At 37.1% G+C, this 18,042-nt stretch overlaps 2 protein-coding genes across 5 annotated transcripts in view; one reads left to right on the forward strand and one right to left on the reverse strand.

The window, feature by feature from the left end:
* Positions 1-18,042, reverse strand: part of fkbp8.L (FKBP prolyl isomerase 8 L homeolog) — a 450,571-nt gene that overhangs the window by 191,702 nt on the left and 240,827 nt on the right. The gene's annotated exons all lie outside the window — the stretch shown is intronic.
* The window catches only part of crlf1.L (cytokine receptor-like factor 1 L homeolog), an 84,720-nt gene that overhangs the window by 35,531 nt on the left and 31,147 nt on the right, over positions 1-18,042 (forward strand). For all 4 annotated transcript variants that reach the window (XM_018256220.2, XM_018256228.2, XM_018256242.2 and 1 more), the window contains exon 2: positions 14,007-14,285. In XM_018256220.2, the coding sequence (XP_018111709.1) occupies positions 14,007-14,285 (279 nt within the window). The remainder of the gene's footprint in view (positions 1-14,006; positions 14,286-18,042) is intronic.

Consider the following 18,042-nt stretch of genomic DNA (forward strand, 5'->3'; position numbering starts at 1 on the left):
CAGGTTCTGAATATTTTGGATAACAGGTCCCATACCTGTGCTTGTATTCTTTACTCTGTAAAGCACTGCATGAAATGATGGCTCTATATAAATAATAATAATTAATAAATACTTCCCTGTTATTTCCCCAGCCTTTTTGAGTTGCATTACCATTAAGTCTATGGTAAATTCTTAGATGTTTTTAAATTTTTAGCTAAAAATGATCTGCAGCATTTCTCATGTGTGAGAAACTTTGCAAAAAAAATGTTTAACATTTTGATAAATTTCCCCTCTGGTCTGTACTTTTAAAAATCTTCTCTTGGAAGCATATTATTTTTATTTAAAAATACATATGGTTTCTTTTTACTGAGCTTTTGGGGGCAAGTAATGAATATCTGTTATCTTATGTTCCATTGAACACTATAGACCAGGCTTTATTTAAGCAATAGATAAAAGATGGCTGATCACAGCAGAGCTGATAGCAAACACACTGCAATAGAAAACAGGACTTGTACTTCAAAGAAATCCTTGTTTACAAGATAGGAATATCTGTCATTTCAAATGAATATTTTTCATTTTTTGGTGTTGTGTGCAGTGGTGTAAATAATGGACTTCAGAAAGGATCGCTGTTGTCTAAATGCTCTTTTCTAATGTTCAGTTAAAATGCTTGGTAGGATTTCACTAAGAAGGCATGACAGAGCTCAGAGGACAGAAATTTAACCATTATACTTAAACGTGCAGTAAGCCCACTTTTTCAACATGAGTTCAATGGATAGGGCTTTGGCATAACATACTTTTGTTTTTATCAGGAAATAGTTATGACTTTTGCAGATTCTGAAATGGAAAGTAAAGTCATATTCTACTTCCTGTTCATGCAAACACAATCAACAAAAACCAGGAATCATTTATATAAACAAATCCTTTCCTTTCCCCAGCTACAGCCTGTTAGGCTGTGAGATAAAGAGCAACTCATTATTTAGAGGCTTCTCAGTGCTGCTATGATTCAATTGTACTCATAAGAACTAGAAGTAGAATTTAGCTTTACTTTTAATTTCAGCGTTTGTCTAGTTTTGAGCAAGAAATATCCAAACCATATATATTTGCTAATTACATATCAGTCCAACAGTTATATGGCCTTTTAATTAACTTACCTTAATTAAGTGGTGGTAAGGTGTGGTCTAGGTGAATGTATTCATATTGGGGAAAATAATATAACTGGGTAATAGTGTTGTGTGTGTGTTTGTGTATATTTATATAGACATACATATTGTAAATAATAAATATATAGAATACATATTGTAATTAAGGGGGTTATTTACTAAAACTCAAGCTTGACCAAACTCCCATCCACGATTTTAGCTATTACTTTTCCAGTAAAGAGTATATGAGACTGGCAGCAAAGTTCATTATTAACTGGGATCATTTCTAAATTTCTAAACGCAACTATAATGCCATGGAGCCTTGAGTTTGCATTTTATTTAATATTTAGTTATTACAGCTGTCTAAAATGAATAAAACTCCATGTTGTCAGGGTTCATTTCATGTTAGAAAAAGAGATAATTGCCGTCGATTTGAGAAGACAATTATCCTAAAGGCAACAGAGTTTAAAGTGTTTCACTTCACAAGTGGACTGTCCCAGTGACATGAAAATGGGAAACAGCAACAGGGGAAATGAGGCCTTCTTAAGGGTGAGGCTATTAAAGGAACACTATTAAAGGAACAGCCTCCATGTGCCTTTTACATTGCCAAATGACGTGTGATGTTTTACAGTGTTAACGCTCTTGAACCTGTCAGACATATGGATGAACACTTCCAGGCTATTATTTCTTTGGTGTTAAGAAGAGATGTATTAATTACTGCCCACGGCCGTATGTTTTACAGAGCTGGAGTTCAAAGGGTAGTATACTGCAAAGTCGGAGAGTTAAAAACAATGAAACTAAATAATAGCTAATGAAACCTGCTTCTTTCACTAAATCTTGTTTTTTATTCATTATTTGTTTAGTGAAACACTCTGCATTCCTCTTCTTGTGTTATCAGCCACTACAGTTGGGTAATACCAATAATCCATTCTATGGCAAAAAAACACAAAAACCTATTAGAAGCCTCTGTGCTTGGATATTTTTTCGATTTGCAGTGGTGTGTTCTGAAGAAAGATTACTGCATTTGTTTTACATAGCTCTAAATCAACATCAACAAAGTAGTGTCACATTTTTGTCAGAGATAGCAACAAACCCCTTATTAATAAAATATGAATATCCTGGCATTTGTAACACCTTATTTTGTGTTTACAATTAATGAAATAAATTATGTTTAAAAATAGCCAGTAGTGGATCATTTTATTGCCTTTATAATATGGGGTTAGTTCACATCTTGGTGTTATAGATATGGGGCCTGTTATCCAGAATGCTCGGGACCTGGTATTTTCCATATAAGGGATCTTTCTGTAATTTGGATCCCTATACCATAAATCTGCTTAAAACCATTTAAACATTAAATAAACCCAAAAGATTTATTATATCTTAGTTTGGATCAAGTATAAGGTACTGTTTTATTATTACAGAGAAAAAGGAAATTATTTTTATAAATCTGAATAATTTGGATGAAATTGTCTGCGGAAGACAGCCTTTCTGTAATTCGGAGCTTTCTGGATAACAGGTGTCCGGATAACAAATCCCATTCCTATAATACTTTTTGAGTGTCTTGACATTCTTGATATGTAAGAGTGGCTTCTCTGATGTTAAACGATTATTTAAATGAGAACTGAATCCCTGTGGGGGCACACAGGGATTTCTAAGGCCACTTCAGGTGGCCCAATAAAAGCTGCTAATGGACCTAGTTGAAAGTCTTATTAGGGGAAAGCTTGTTTGGCGACCTCACAAAACGAGCAGATCTTTCAATGTTTAGCCAACTTTACCTGATACCCCAGACTCATATATCCAGTACTCAGTTAACAGAAAACTCCACTGGCCCTGGGTATTTAAGCGGGATCTTCCATCCTTTTCTTTTTCATTTTCTCTGGGCCCAGGTAGGGGCATGCACAGTACAGTGTAAAAGCCGGCTTTTTGATTCTAACTTCAGCCTTCACTCTACTGCGCATTCGGCTGCCTTGACCAGAAGACAGAAGAAAGCGACAAGGATGTTTTACAGAGATACCCCAAGCCAGTACAGTTTTTCATCAACAGGAGCACTGCCCAGGTTATCACATAAGCAATTATAAACATTACAGGTGCCTAATATTTTGTCACCTCGATTGATTTTAACTTTAGTGCTCCTTTAACATTAGGAATGAAAAGGAATAAATATGTGCAAAGAAGAATATGCAGATACTATATTTTGAAGGACATTTGGTGTTCCTGCCAAATGAAATTACACTCCATATAGGGCAATTTCACCACATGACTATTCCATTTCTAACTGTGACCTTGTCTTGTAAAATGTAACTGAAGGATTTAACTGCTTTTGACTTAACAAAGGAAAAGACATATTCCAGTGTGACTTCTTTTCAGGAAACACAGAGGGAATGATACGCTATAACACTGAGCTTGTATCAAACTTATTTGAATCGTGTGCAGTTATATACAGTGATTGTGTCATTTCAGTAATTAATTAATATACTGAAAGAAATAAACATAGAAGTTTTCCAGACAAACTTTTTAACTTTTAAGAACCTTATTTAGGTTATGTTAAACAGCTCTACCAAAGTAAAAGATGCAAAATTAGTATTACAGTATATCTAAAGCATAAAAACAAAAATCTATCTGTCTGTCTGTTGCAGTTACATGTGCAAAATTCAGAGATTAAAGGGATTCTGACATGATTTTTATGGTGTAGATTTTTTGTTACTATATTACACTGTTACATTTCAAGTAATTCATTCTACCATTTAAAATTTTATTCTTGAACCAATAAATGTATCTTTTTAGTTGTAATATTGGTGTGTAGGCAGCCATGCCTGGTCATGTGCTTTCAGAAAGAGCTAGAACTTCACAATGGAACTGCTTTTAGATACGCTTTTGTTTCTCCTACTCAATGTAACTGAAGGAGTCGCAGTCAACTTGGATTTTTTACTATTGAATGCTATTCTCAAATCTACCACTACATGGGAGCATTTTTAGCAGTGCAGGTGTCAGGGAGCTGTTATCCTGTTACCTTCTGATTGTTCTGTTGATAGGCTGCTGGTGGGGGAAGGGAGGGGTGATATCACTCTTGCAGTGCAGCAGTAAAGAGATACTGAAGTTTATCAGAGCACAGATCACATGACTGAGGGCGCCACATTTTTTGCCATTTGCACACTGTGTTATACTAGGAATTGGTGCACAGAGACCCAGATGAATACTGCACTAATTACGTTAGTCAGCGGTATATTAGTGATTGGTAGAGGCACATAGGTTTTTTTAATCTGTTGCTCTGTGCAGAGTAACGCATTACCCAGAGCTCAAGTGTTTGCTAAGCAAGCTCTAAGAGCGCTGGGTAATGCGACACTCTGCACAGAGCACCAGGCTAAAAAACCCAAGAATCAGTGAATGACACATCTTATTTACAATTGCCATTTATTAAACTCTCACGAGAGAACAGGTAACTGTAAAATAGAAGTAAAAATAGCCAATAGAAAGTCCAATGGATCTGATAACACTTCTCAGTCAGGTCTCCTCTAAATTGTGCAAGTTGTTTGATAGTCCTTTGTAGTTTATAACAGTAAACCATTATAAACACAACCGTGACTGGGAATGACATATTTCAGCTAGATGTGTTGTAGTACTCAATATTCTCTGTTCCCGTGTTTAATGCAATATGCCCTTAGCCTTTCTGATGCTTATCTAATTTTAGTAGAGGTTCTAGTAGAACTTATTGAATCAAGCCATAGGTCAGCTTAGTGCCTAAATGTCCATGTTTGTCATATATGTTTCTGAGCACAGACTGTCAATAATTCTTTGGAAGAGAATTAATCAGAATGACCATGGTATAATACCGTCCTATGCAGGAGTTCATTCTCTAGCTGAAATTTCTGCTAAGGATTGTGCTATCAGTAAGCAGAGACCTCTAAAAGTTCTCTTTAAGAACAACTTTGCTCATGGGCCCTAAATATTTTTATTTAAATGGCAAAATTGATCAATCCCTAGTAATGCAGGGGAACTAAAAGGCATCTAGCACCCAGTATATCAACTACTGTTAAGTTTGAGAAGTTGTTTTTCCTTCCTTCAGCAGAAACAAGGCAAAAGTCATTGGACCCATAGGTTATCATTTCTTTGCACTTTTTATTATCAGATGTAGCAGGTAGGCCAGGTCTTTTAGATCATCAGCTCCAGCAAGTCAGCTAACCATCTGTGACTTCTAGTTTTGACATGGTGTGAACATACATTATAGGGTTGTTCTAACGTCAAATAGTACTCCATACAGTTATCCATGAAATTTGACAACATTGGCTCAGTTAAGTGCCAAAATTTCTAACTTGTACACTAGCTGGTCTTTATCACTTAAATTCAAACTTTGTTTTTTATATGGCAAAAGATGTAATTCATCAGGGTACTCTTAATGAAATACTTTCCTCAGGTGGCCAACATAGCTAGCATCCACATGGAGGGTGTAGGGTTTAGTAGGATCTACATAAGCCAATACAGGGCCTTGTATGAGGCATTTCTTTAAATAAGGCTTACATACAGACATCCGTCCATTAATCCCCAAAGGGTAATTTATAATTCTTTGTAGCCTTCTTGATGATGTAATGGCCAGCAAGGCATGTGAGAGTTTTAAAACTTCATGGTACGTGATAGTGTCCCAGATCTGAGAGCCATCACAGATAACAACTTATTCCTATAATTCAAAGGTGCATCTTAAGGTAAAATATGTGCAGCACACTTCAGATTTAACAGTAACCTGTTTCACCAAACTTGTTCACTATTATAGTCCAGAGGCATTTCCTTTCTCCATTTCACAGCCATGTTTTGAAGTTATTTTAGTGGAATTTCTAGAAATAGCTTTGTCACACTCAACAGGCAAAGGCTGTGAAACCTTTATCATTTGTGCTTGACCCACTGAGGTCCTATGAACAGTACCTTCATACAATTCAGGCACAAAAGTTTGATACAGTCTCTACTTCTGCTGACACAGAAAAAGATAATATTGCTGGACCCTTGCAATTCATTAAGGCCTGTAATAAGTCTTAACCAGTTCAGGCTGTTTAGTATTATGGCCTTGTAAGAGTATAAAAACCAGAGGTCTTAAAACTCTATTAGTGGTCATTGTTTAATTTTGTCAGTTCCTTCTCATTCCTCCAACACTGGGTGAATATAATTTATATATATTTTGGCTTCAGTCATGGTATACCAAGTCAATTATTTTGTTTTTGTTTCTTTTGGATGGTTGAGAAGATACATTTAGGCACCTTTTACATTTGTGCCATGTAATTACTTCATCGTGCAAATGCCCATTTAAAATTCACCTAAATGATTGAAAAAGCCCAACCAAACACAACTGCATTAAAAATCAGAAGGCCGCAAAATCAAAGTGATCAAAAGATCATGTAATGTAATTATTATTATTATTATTATTATTAACATGTATTTATATAGCGCCAACATATTGCTTAGCACTGTAAAGTAAATGTGATTATACAACTAAATCACATGAATTCTAGATTAGAATTAGAATAGCAACTTTTGAGTACTCAAAATGTTACTCTCCACCTGATACTACTGCTACTAAAAAACTGCACTGACTAATAAATGTTAATGGGAGCTACAATGCAATAACATTTAAAAACACCCATTTTCATCTCCTATAATGTAGATATTTTATAGTTGAAAATTTGAAGCTGCAGCCATTGGTAAAGGCCAACAGATGGCAGGCTAAGGCAAGCTGCAACACTTTCCAAAATATTTTATGAAAAGAAAAGATATTTAAAATGAAAATTACAAAAATTACAAAGTGTAAGTATTCATGATTAAGGCCCTTCTTGTTATTGTATCAGATAAATGGTAATGCAAAACAAGAACAGAATAGGGTGTATAGCAAAGATTATGACCGATGCAACACTTTTATGCATTCCTAAAGGCATTATGGATTTCAGTGTTAGAAATGCATTTTTAAATTTAGATATATTTACATATTTACAACTGACAATGCTGTATACCTGCATATTTCTGAATTTTCTGAAGCTGTGATGTTTAAGCATTTCTGAATACTTCACCGTTTGTGTTGTACCTGCATGAGTAGTACGGTGAATGACAGCAAGCATGAGGGTCAACCTGTAAAAATGAAACTAACAGTAGGACGGCATTAATTTTTGTATAAATGCAAATGTGCAGTAAAAAGAAATGTTCTCTCAGCTGACAGCCTTGTAGGGAAAAGAGCATTAATTCAAATTGGAAGGTTCCTTCAAAGCACTGCAGAGAGAAGGCAGTTGAGGACTATAATTCCACACTACTTGCAGTGCCCTGGTTGGAATCAAACCTATGACCCCAGTTCGGCCAGGCACTTGGCTTCTGCCATATTCGAAAACCTGCTGAAAAAAGCCAAATCTTGGTCGAATCTCAAACTAAATCCCCAATATGTTTATATACAGTATTTCCTTGGGTAGTGGTCCTGGGATATTGGGGAGCTGTAGGAATCACATCCTTGGAGAGAGGTGTTCATGACTTGCATTATCTTTATTTGCCCATCAATTGTTTTGTATGATGATGGCTGGTACAACTTTTGTTATATTTAATAAGAGATGCTAAGGTATGCTCTTTGTATCCTTAAGAGAAAGAGTTGGTTTTGTTGGAGATAGCTATTTAGTATCCCTACATTTTAGTAGAATTTATGTACTTGTGTGTGGATGTGTAAGACAATGAAAGAGAGATAACCGCTTAGTACAGAAATTTAACATTGTTCACTATCAATGGAAATTTGTATTGCTCGCATCAATATGTTAATGAATTCTGGAATGTCTGTGTGAGGAAGATGAAAAGTTACAGGCTAATTAAGGCCTGCCTCTTGTCCATGGTACTGAAAATAAAACATTTCTGTTTGTGTGGGTGGAGTGGGTGACTCATAAACAGAATTCTAAGCATTTTAATATTTCTAAATTGCATTATGAGCCTTTCCCTACACAAGCGAATATACCCTTCCATACCCTAGTCTTCAATAAAACTATGGGATAGATTACCACTTTAATGTTTTTGTCCTCCTAGTCACAAGCCTACACTTCAATATTTGATTTAATGTAGGATCTGTTTGTAGGATCTGTTTTTATTTATAATCCTTTTTATTTTCTCAAATAGTGGACTGAAGTATGCAATATAGAATCCAGAATTATCCTTCGCACTAGAGGAGATATACCTCACTCTAAAGCTTGGGTCCCCAACCTTTTTTTTCCATTAGAGCCACGTTCAATTTTACAAGGAGTTGGAGAGCAACATCATGAAAAACGGTTATGAGGGGTGCAAAATAATGGCTATAATTGGCTATTTGGTAGCCACTATGTGGACAGGCAGTCTAAAGGAGGTTCTCATAGGCTGTACACCAGGTTTTTATGCAACTAAAACTTGCCTCCAAGCCTGGAATTAAAAAATAAGCACCTGCTTTTAGGCCACTGAGAGCAGTAACCAAAAGGCGGGTGAGCAACATGTTGCTCACGTGCCACTGGTTGGGGATCACTGAGGGATCAATGGGACATACTCATCTAGGTCGTCTCCAGAGTATATCCCCTGCTTAAAGGTAGGTCACATTATTCACAAGAATAATGCAATGTAACAAATTCACCATAGGGTATGTTTGTTATCAATTGTCTAGGATGATATGATTTTGCTTTCAGAATTATATTATGTTAAATGTAAATTTAAATTATGTGTATTGTGATTAACTAATTATTTAAGCTGGTCTGCCATCAATACCTGTAAGTCTACAGTGATGTTGAGTGTGTTTTTAAAATGTTTTAAATATATGACAGTCAGAAGGTGGGAGGTCCCTCATCCAGATCTCAATAGAGGCTTATACTTTATTGAACTTGTTTATGATTTGAGATGATTTTTGACTTATTCAGTGTCATGTATTCATACCAATGTATTACATTGTATAAATATATCATTTAAATCAATGACTTTCCCTGCTTATCGAACAGTCAGGGGCACTGATGTGGTACCTTACTCTCCTTCAACTTCATTTAGACCAATACATTACTGGGCTGAAATTTTTTGAATTATACTTCGTGTTTTTGGAGCCGTTTAATCACTGTTAATCAGAAACATATTTCAAACTATATATAGTCTACTGTATATATCTACTTAATGTGTTTACTACTATCTTCCTATGTTCTAGTTGTCTATCCAACTATCTAACATCTTCTGACAATAACATTTTAAAATCCATTCTATCATAAAAATTCAGACTTCAGCCACAGGATCTCTAGTCATTGCCCATACATCATAGACTGTTTCATATTATGAGCTAGTCTTCAGGAGCTTTCTCTGCTCTCTGACATTTGCTGGCAGGACATCAAACCTCTCTATGTATGACTAAAAAATATGAATAACTACAATGCAGATTCCTTTTATTTGAGATGGTATCATTCAGAGAAGACAAATAATTAGCTGGCTACTTTATAACATTTGTCTACTTTTTGTTATACATAATTTGCATAATCAACCACAAAATGACCACATTTAAACCACAGCCTTGCATTCCTTCTGCCAAAATGTGTGCTTTCTTCACAGAACATTAAGCTTGACAGGAAAGGATCACAAGACAGTTGGAAATGTTTAATTTAAGATATATTTCAAGCTGTCAATCTTGTAACCATTTTACTGCCTGAGGCTGATACGATTTCCATGAAAAATAAATAGAGAGTGATTGAGAATTATTTAGTTCCAAACACTGATTTTCAGAACACGTCTTGTTTTAGCAGTATAATAATACTGATCCACTTTCTCCTGTAAGTTACTAGTGGTTTTACTAGTGGCGCTGGACATTGGTGCTTAGTAGATTACCTATCCCCATAGTGTAATACAATATGATAAGACTTTTGGAAAGGCACAGAATGTGAAGTAGTAAGAATGACATCAACAACGACATATAGTGATTCTGAATTATGTCAAGCACCACTAATAATATCATTAACTTAACCACGATTCTGCTCTCAAAGAACCACTATATCTCCCAGCCATGTCTTAGTGTGATACTTTGTAGGCAAGAGCTGTGCAAGCTTTGGAATCACAGGTGTTGCAGAGGAACAGATGCCATCAGAGGGCACATAGGAGCTAAACCTGTACAACCACTGTAATACCTTATTCCTGATATTCAATTCAAGCTATGCTTTGATGTTAGGCAGTTTACTATGGACCAATAATTGATAATTATCAATAACTGACACATAACTGGGTCACAACTACTGTACGTACTTTTAGGACATCACCCAGCCACTGGAATGTCTTGGTCATGCCAGCATCGATACATGCATCTTCATCACAACCCATTTTCTTAGCCCATTCCTCATATTTTCCATGATTTCTAAGCTCTTACCTCCCCTTCCTTCGTGGTCATCTGCTTTTGTTCAACATCCCTCGTCAATGGATAGTCTGCGCTCCAAGGGGGAAATGTACATGTGAAAATTCGCCAGTGACAGCTTTGCACCTATCGCTACACAGATGAAAATTTGCTCTGACAACGCTAATTTACTAAAAATGCAAAGTTGCATCCAGGACGCCGAACGCTGGCAATTTTTCACTAGCGTTACTTCGACAATCAAAGTGAAGATGCACTAGCGTTCAATTATGCCTAGCGCAACTTCATTAGAGGTCTTCGATCAGGCTCTAATTTGCATATGGTGGGAAATTTAAAGTTTAATGGACACATATGTTGCAGCAAATAAATTACATTACACAAGTCCAGGAAACCTTATTAAAAAAAATAGAGTTGTTATAATGCACTACAAATGAGCCCACTGTATAGTTTATGTTCCATATGTTAGAAAATGTATGGGAGAACCCGGTTACCCAAAAAAATTTTCAAGGACTTTTTCAAGGCTATCACTCTGAAAAAAGGAAAAGACGCCAGCGTTTTTTGGGACTTAGAACATTTTTCCACTAAAAATTGAGGATAATCTAGGCACTCCATTGCACTTCAACTGGTCTGAGCTGGCGAAGGCAAGTCTGGCGGAAGCGGTAACGTTCAGTAAAATCCGCATCTTTGTGAATTTGTGGAGTAACGTCCATTCGCCAGAGCGAAAATTCCCTGGCGATAGAGTGTGAATAAGCACTAGCGTCTGTCTCTTTCGCTAGTGAAGTTACGCCTGCCCCCGTTAGTAAATCGGCGAAGTGCTTAAAAACGGTAACGGTAGTCACTATGCCCTTTATCAAATCTGCCCCCAAATGCTTAGATAACATTTTTCTCCACCTGCAGGTGTAGTACACTATAGAATAGCACATTATGCTATTCAGCATTCCAGTGCATAAGAATAGGGTAGAAATTTTATAGACATTTTAGTGAGATTTCAAGCTTGCATTCTGTCTTTTATCAAAACTGGTAGAGATAGCAAACCCCGAGGAGGGATCAAAAAATATATAAGGGCCCAGTGGAAGTCCTATAAATATGCAATATTAATAAAACTGCATAACACATAAGGAGTAATTTACCATTAACCCAGACCCACAAAATAAAGAAGCGTTGAGCATATACATTTCTGTTGCTAGACAACTAAGGACTAAGGGGCAAATTTACTTACCTCCAAAATTGCGCCAGTGTTGTCTTCGCCGCACTTCTCCAGGCGTAGATTCACCAGGGCTGCGCAAATTCACAAAGATCCGAAGTTGCGCACAAGTTACCGATCGATTGCGAAGTTGCGCTAGGGATGTTACGATCAGCTGTTCGAAGTTGCGCTAGTGAAGGCTAATTTGCATACAGCGCGAAATAGAAGTTTAAATGGACGTGTATGCTGCAGCTTAATAAAATTATATAGAGGTGATCTAATGCCCTACACATGTGCCTACAGTATAGTTTAGGTGCCATGTTAACAAAAGTAGGGGGGAAGGAGGGTACCTATAAAAAGTAAAAAACGCCAGCGTCAACTTCAACGTCAACTTTTTTTTTTTTTTTACAAACTCCTATCTACTCTATTGCACTCCTCCTGGTCTGACCTGGCGAAGTGACTCTGGCGAAAGAGGTAACATTCAGAAAAAAAAAAACGTAGTACATTTTCGTAGTTTCGCCCCTTTGCCAGAGTGCAACTTCGTCTGGTGTTAGGCTGCGAAGTTGTGCTAGTTTAACTAGATCGCTAGCGAATTTTCGCCAGGGACACTTTTAGTAAAGTGGCGAAGTGGCAAAATGATGTAACGCTGGCGGATTTTCTCTAGCGTTAGCCACTTCGCTGGTTAGTAAATTTGCCCTTAGGAGGACTAATTCAACTGCATTCTAGATGCTTATGGATACAGTTTATGGGACCTGTTATCCAGAATGCCTGGGACCTGTTTTTTTCTGTTTTCTATTTCCCTTATTTGGATCTCCATACCTTATGTCTACTAAAAAAATTGAAACATTAAACCCAATAGGCTAGTTTGCCTCCAATAAGCATTAATTATATCTTAGTTGGGACCAAGTTCAAGGGATTGATTATTATTACAGAGAAAAAGGAAATACTTTTTTAAATTTTGAATTATATGATTAAAAATGAAGTTAATGGGAGACGGCCTTACCATAATTCTGAGCTTTCTATATAACGGGTTTCCAGATAATGGATTGCATAATATATTTTTCTATATTTTAATGTCTGTGTTACTCATGTGGTTCAAAGTTAGGAAACAGACAGATACTGAATTTAGTCTCCATGTAATTCTTTATGGAGGCTCTTCAAAGCAGAAAAGCCTGGAGGATTCACAAGTAGTGATGGGCGAATTTGCGGCGTTTCGTCGGAAAATTCGCGAATTTCGCGCGAAAGTCGCAAAACGGCGCTGGCGTCTCGTTTTTGACGCCGATGCCCGTCTTTTTACGCCGGCGCCCGTTTTTTTACGCCGGCGCCCGTTTTTGACGCCGGCGTCCGTTTTTTCGGAAATTTTTTTTTTGACGCCGGCGAATTTTCGCGGGCGTTTCACGGATGTATTCGCTGGCGGCGTATCGCGCAAATTCGCAGTGAATTCGCGCCTGGCGAATAAATTCGCCCATCACTATTCACAAGAGGGTAATGTAATAACAAATGCCAAGTTTGCTTCATTTCTAGTAAACCAGTCAGGCGGTGGTAGTTCTGCTGGATGAACACAAATACTTAATTGCTATAGGTTCAAAGATCCAGGATTTGACTTTGTACATTTCATGAGTTTCCACATTTCTTACATGTTCCCAAGATTCTTATGATAGATAATCTCCTACTTCATAAAGTCCTCTAAAACTAGCCTGAATTGTACTTTGAATTAGTTTTACGAGGAATAAAATATATGCAATATGAGCAATCTTGCCGCTATATAAAAATGATTTGTTTGTGCATATGTGCATATGAAATGTTTGTGCAGTGTTTATGTAGTTTTGTATATTGGAACGCGTCATGAAAAAAGGATATTTAATGTGGGCCATTGATCACACAGGATAGTATTCTGCAATAAAATCATTGCCCTTATGGTGTATTTCTGTTATGTAGAATTACGGTATGTTATAGTTTTTTAAAGGTAAAAAAAAAGTTTACTTTTAATGTTGTTTTTCTGCCTAGGTGAGAAATTGTTCCTATATTGTAATCATATCAGTTGTGTAAGGAAACCATGATTATTACAGTAGTTGGAAGACAGGACCTGTGTTATGATCAATACTATACTTTTGAAGCTGAAGACAATTTAAATCATACCCTCTCTTTCTTGGAGACTAACTGTAATTAAAAAAATATTTGAGGTCGTAATGATGCATGGTAAGACACTTAATATAACAAACAAATGATTCACACAGAAGACTTACACATACCATATTAAGTAACCAGTAAATATAGTTAATTTGTATTTAACCCTGTATCTAGAATGCCTGAGTAACATACCCACTAATTACTTACAATTAATTTCTCCTCATTTCCTCTGCAGATCCTGCTGTAATAATCCCACAAGACCCAACTCTAACAATAGGATCATCACTAACCGCTTCTTGCTCAGTGGACCAAGATTTAAACCTGAAAGTTGAGGACCTATCCTGGACCTTCAATGGGAGACGACTCCCAGCAGAGCTATATAGGATACTCAACAGCACATCTTTAAGTGTGGTCTTGAATAACCTGAACGGATCCAAGCAGCAGTCAGGAGATAACCTGGTGTGTCACGGCAAAGACGGGAGAATCCTGGCGGGCTCATGTCTTTATGTTGGATGTATGTTTTTACTTCTCAGGCTTAGAAAACAAGGGCATGTATAACTGAATGGATGCCCAATTGTGTATCACCGGTGGGTTAACATTAAATTATCACCAAGAAGCAAATTCTAGACAAGAAGATCTTGTCCGTATTAGAGTTTTAAGGCTAGTTTTCTATACAAGGCCAAACTTTGGAGGTCCCTTCAAATATTTATAAATTTGACACAGGAGGTCATCTCTGGAGTTATCCTCTATCCCCCCCCCAAAAAACAAATGTATATTTGGGGACTTTTTTTCAAAGGTATTATGGAAAACTGCACTGTGTAGATTTTGCATTTCTTTAAGATTATAATTTGTATAGGTGGCAACGTGATATGAAATACTGGTTTTGTCATAAAGTTAAAAATTAATTGGCTTGCCAACATCAGTTTCTGTATCCCTTATTTACTTTTATTAAAGGGATACTGTCATGGGAAAACATGTTTTTTTCAAAACGCATCAGTTATTAGTGCTACTCCAGCAGACTTCTGCATTAAAATAATTTTTCAAAAGAGCAAACTGATTTTTTTTGTATTTAATTTTGAAATTTGACATGGGGCTAGACATATTGTCAGTTTCCCAGCTGCCCCAGTCATGTGACTTGTGCCTGCACTTTAGGATGGAACTACTTTCTGGCAGGCTGTTATTTCTCCTACTTAATGTAACTGAATGTGTCTCAGTGGGACTTGGCTTTTACTATTGAGTGTTGTTTTTAGATCTACCAGGCAGCTGTTATCTTGTGTTATAGAGCTGTTATCTTGTTACATTCCCAATGTTCTTTTGTTAGGCTGCTGAGGGGGGAAAAGGAAAGGGGTGATATCACTCCAACTTGCAGTACAGCAGTAAAGAGTTACTAAAGTTTTTTGAAAAAAACATGTTTTCCCATGACAGTATCCCTTTAACAATCATAATTATTTTTATTTACAGTTAACATTGTGTTTTTGTTACTTTGATGCAACCAAAATGTTAACTCTAACATGTTACATTTCCCCGTTTGATTTTTCTTAATTTTGTCTATGATCTATGAAGGTGTGCCACTGCAATCTTTGAATGCTTCACAGCATATTATAGACTACAGACTTTAAAGCAGACAGGATGTTTTGTCACCTGTGCTTAATCTCCTCCACTGTGTTAGGGTGTCTGTTAGGGTGAATGGTAACATTTAAGACATCTTGTCTGTAATCTACTGGCTACAGTAGTTTATTATAGACCTATATCACCTATAAAGTTATTGCACCAAACAAAAGTAAATTAATTAAGTCATAATGTAATTTTCCCCACCCTGAATTAACAAAACATGGGTCTTCTGGTATTAAAGAGGTAGTTACACCTGAAATTAAAACTATCATAACATTGTCTTTGCATGCTGTTTATAATTTTGCCATAAACGTATTCACTGATAATTTTACATTACCTGATTCCCCATGGTTCTCTATGAGGGGGCTGCCATATTTGTGCAACAATAGCAGTGGCAGAACTACCGGGGTAGCAGGGGGTACAGTTGTACTAGGGCCGCACCCCCTGCGAGCCCGCTAGCAGTTTGTGAGGTGCACCCAGGCCCACCTCATAGTTACATTACTGAACAGTAGTCTGTTAGGTTTAGAAACTCTGGTCAAAGTAAATTTTGCATGCACTCCCAGGCCCTCCTGTATATTTGATGCTCAGTCCTCTAGGGAGACGGCCTTCCCATGGATCCACAGGAAACAAACAATTGAGGAACCAGCACACAGAGATAATTGCAAAGGGGGATTGACCCCTATGTGTTTAATGTGTCACGTAGTACACAACGTTTCAGAGGCTGGCGAAGGGGCCAGCCCCCGAAACGTTATGTATTGCATGACACATTAAACACGTAGGGGTCAATCCCTTTTTGGATTTATCTCTGTGTGCCGGTTCCTCAATTGTTGTTTCCTGAGGTTTATACATATTACAAAGGTTGGCAAAACATTCAGGTTTAGGAACAAAAACAGCCCTATTAGTGAAAAATGGTCAACATGACCCATAGGTAATTTTTTGTGTATATTAATATTTTGAAAAGTTGTTTTTTAGTGTCAGTATCACGTTAAGCGTGTAAACATCAATACACAACAGGTTTCCAGGCAAACACAAATTCCTTATATACTTTTCAGTGTTATAATTTATGAGAAACTTGTAGTCAAACCAGATCAGTGTGGCTGCTCCCAATACTTAATAGTGGTTAATTACTTAAAGGAGAGGTTGTCATCATCATACGAACTGTCCCCTAGGAGGGGGCTACCCCATAGTCTAGGACTCTATTACACAGAGGTTGTGAAACAAAGCCTTACTTGAAGGTCTAGTAGCTCTAAAAAATATGCATCTCCTCAATTTGCAAATGCTTCTAAACTGCATAGTTTGTATGAAAGAAACAGCTTATTGGCATTAAAGGAATCCTTCTTCTGCATATTTCAGCTTAGAATTTGTCTTTTGAATAGGCCTTTAAAGTAGCTATGTGATCCCCAACCAGTGGCTTGCGAGCAACATGTTGCTCACTAACTTATTGGATGTTGCTGTCAGTGGCTTCCAAGCAGGTGCTTATGTTTAAATTCCTGACAAGGAAGGCAAGTTTTTGTTGCATAAAAACCATGTGTGCTTCCAAACAGATCAACTTGTGGGCTGACCGTCCACATATGGGCTACCAATAGTCAATCACAGCCAATAACTGGCACACCCAGGACCTTTTTGCATGCTTGTGTTGCTCTCCAACTTTTTTAACATTTGAATTTGGCTCACAGGTAAAAAAAAGTTTGGGGACCCCTGCTGTAAGGGAAGAAATTGTGGATTGGTTGGGGGAGTATATATCTAAGCCCTGCAATCCTACTAAATTTAATGAAAAGCAACCATTACCCATTTGGGGACTTCTCTTAAGCTGGCCATAGACGCAAGTCCGGCGGAGATTGGTCGTTTGGTCGATCGGACATGTTAGAAAATTTCTGTCGGCTACGGGTAATATCTCTGCATGTATTTCCGATTGTATGATTTTCAGAGGGAGACTAGCTTTGATCTTTATGGTTAGTGGTAGGTCGGGAGATGGGAAAGTCTGATGGTACGTTGATTCATACGATCGGATCTTTTGCGTTTTGTGGCCAGCTTTACTGTGGAATCAAAGGAGAAATCACCATGTGTGACATTAACCTAAAAATGGGTAAACTTTAAGAATAAGTGTGACTACTATTTATAGAGCTACTCTCTGTATAAAGTCTCTATATAAACAATTGATTTTTACCCTGTTGATATCAGACAAAAGTTTAAACTCAAATGGACACAATTCTAGAAATAGCTCAGTTACGAGAATGCAAAAATAACTAGACATCAGAATTTATGCTGTGTTTTGGCCCGGACTTCCATGTTCACTCATGGCGATTTTAATAGGTTTCTCGGTATTTCATTGTTTGACAAAGCTCAAAGGGTTTAGCCATTAGGCCAATTACTTCAATAAGCAAGAAATGGCAAGGTTAATGCCTACGATCATTTACCGTAGTAAAAAGGTTCTCTTTAGACTTTCCATTAGCAACCACATGTAAAATAAACAGAATGTTACAGGGAGAGGGATATTTATTTTAGAAAACAAGTATGAGAGAACATATTGCAGCTGTAATGTGGTATGGCTCTGATTTAGTGTGGAAGCCTTGTTGCAAAAACAATACCGGTGCAAAGATGCCCATCCTGCATTACAGGCTTTACTCTTTGAAGTAAGGCGTTACAGCTTTCACATCTGT

Source organism: Xenopus laevis, chromosome 1L, assembly GCF_017654675.1.
Source record: "Xenopus laevis strain J_2021 chromosome 1L, Xenopus_laevis_v10.1, whole genome shotgun sequence".
NCBI lineage: Eukaryota > Metazoa > Chordata > Amphibia > Anura > Pipidae > Xenopus > Xenopus laevis.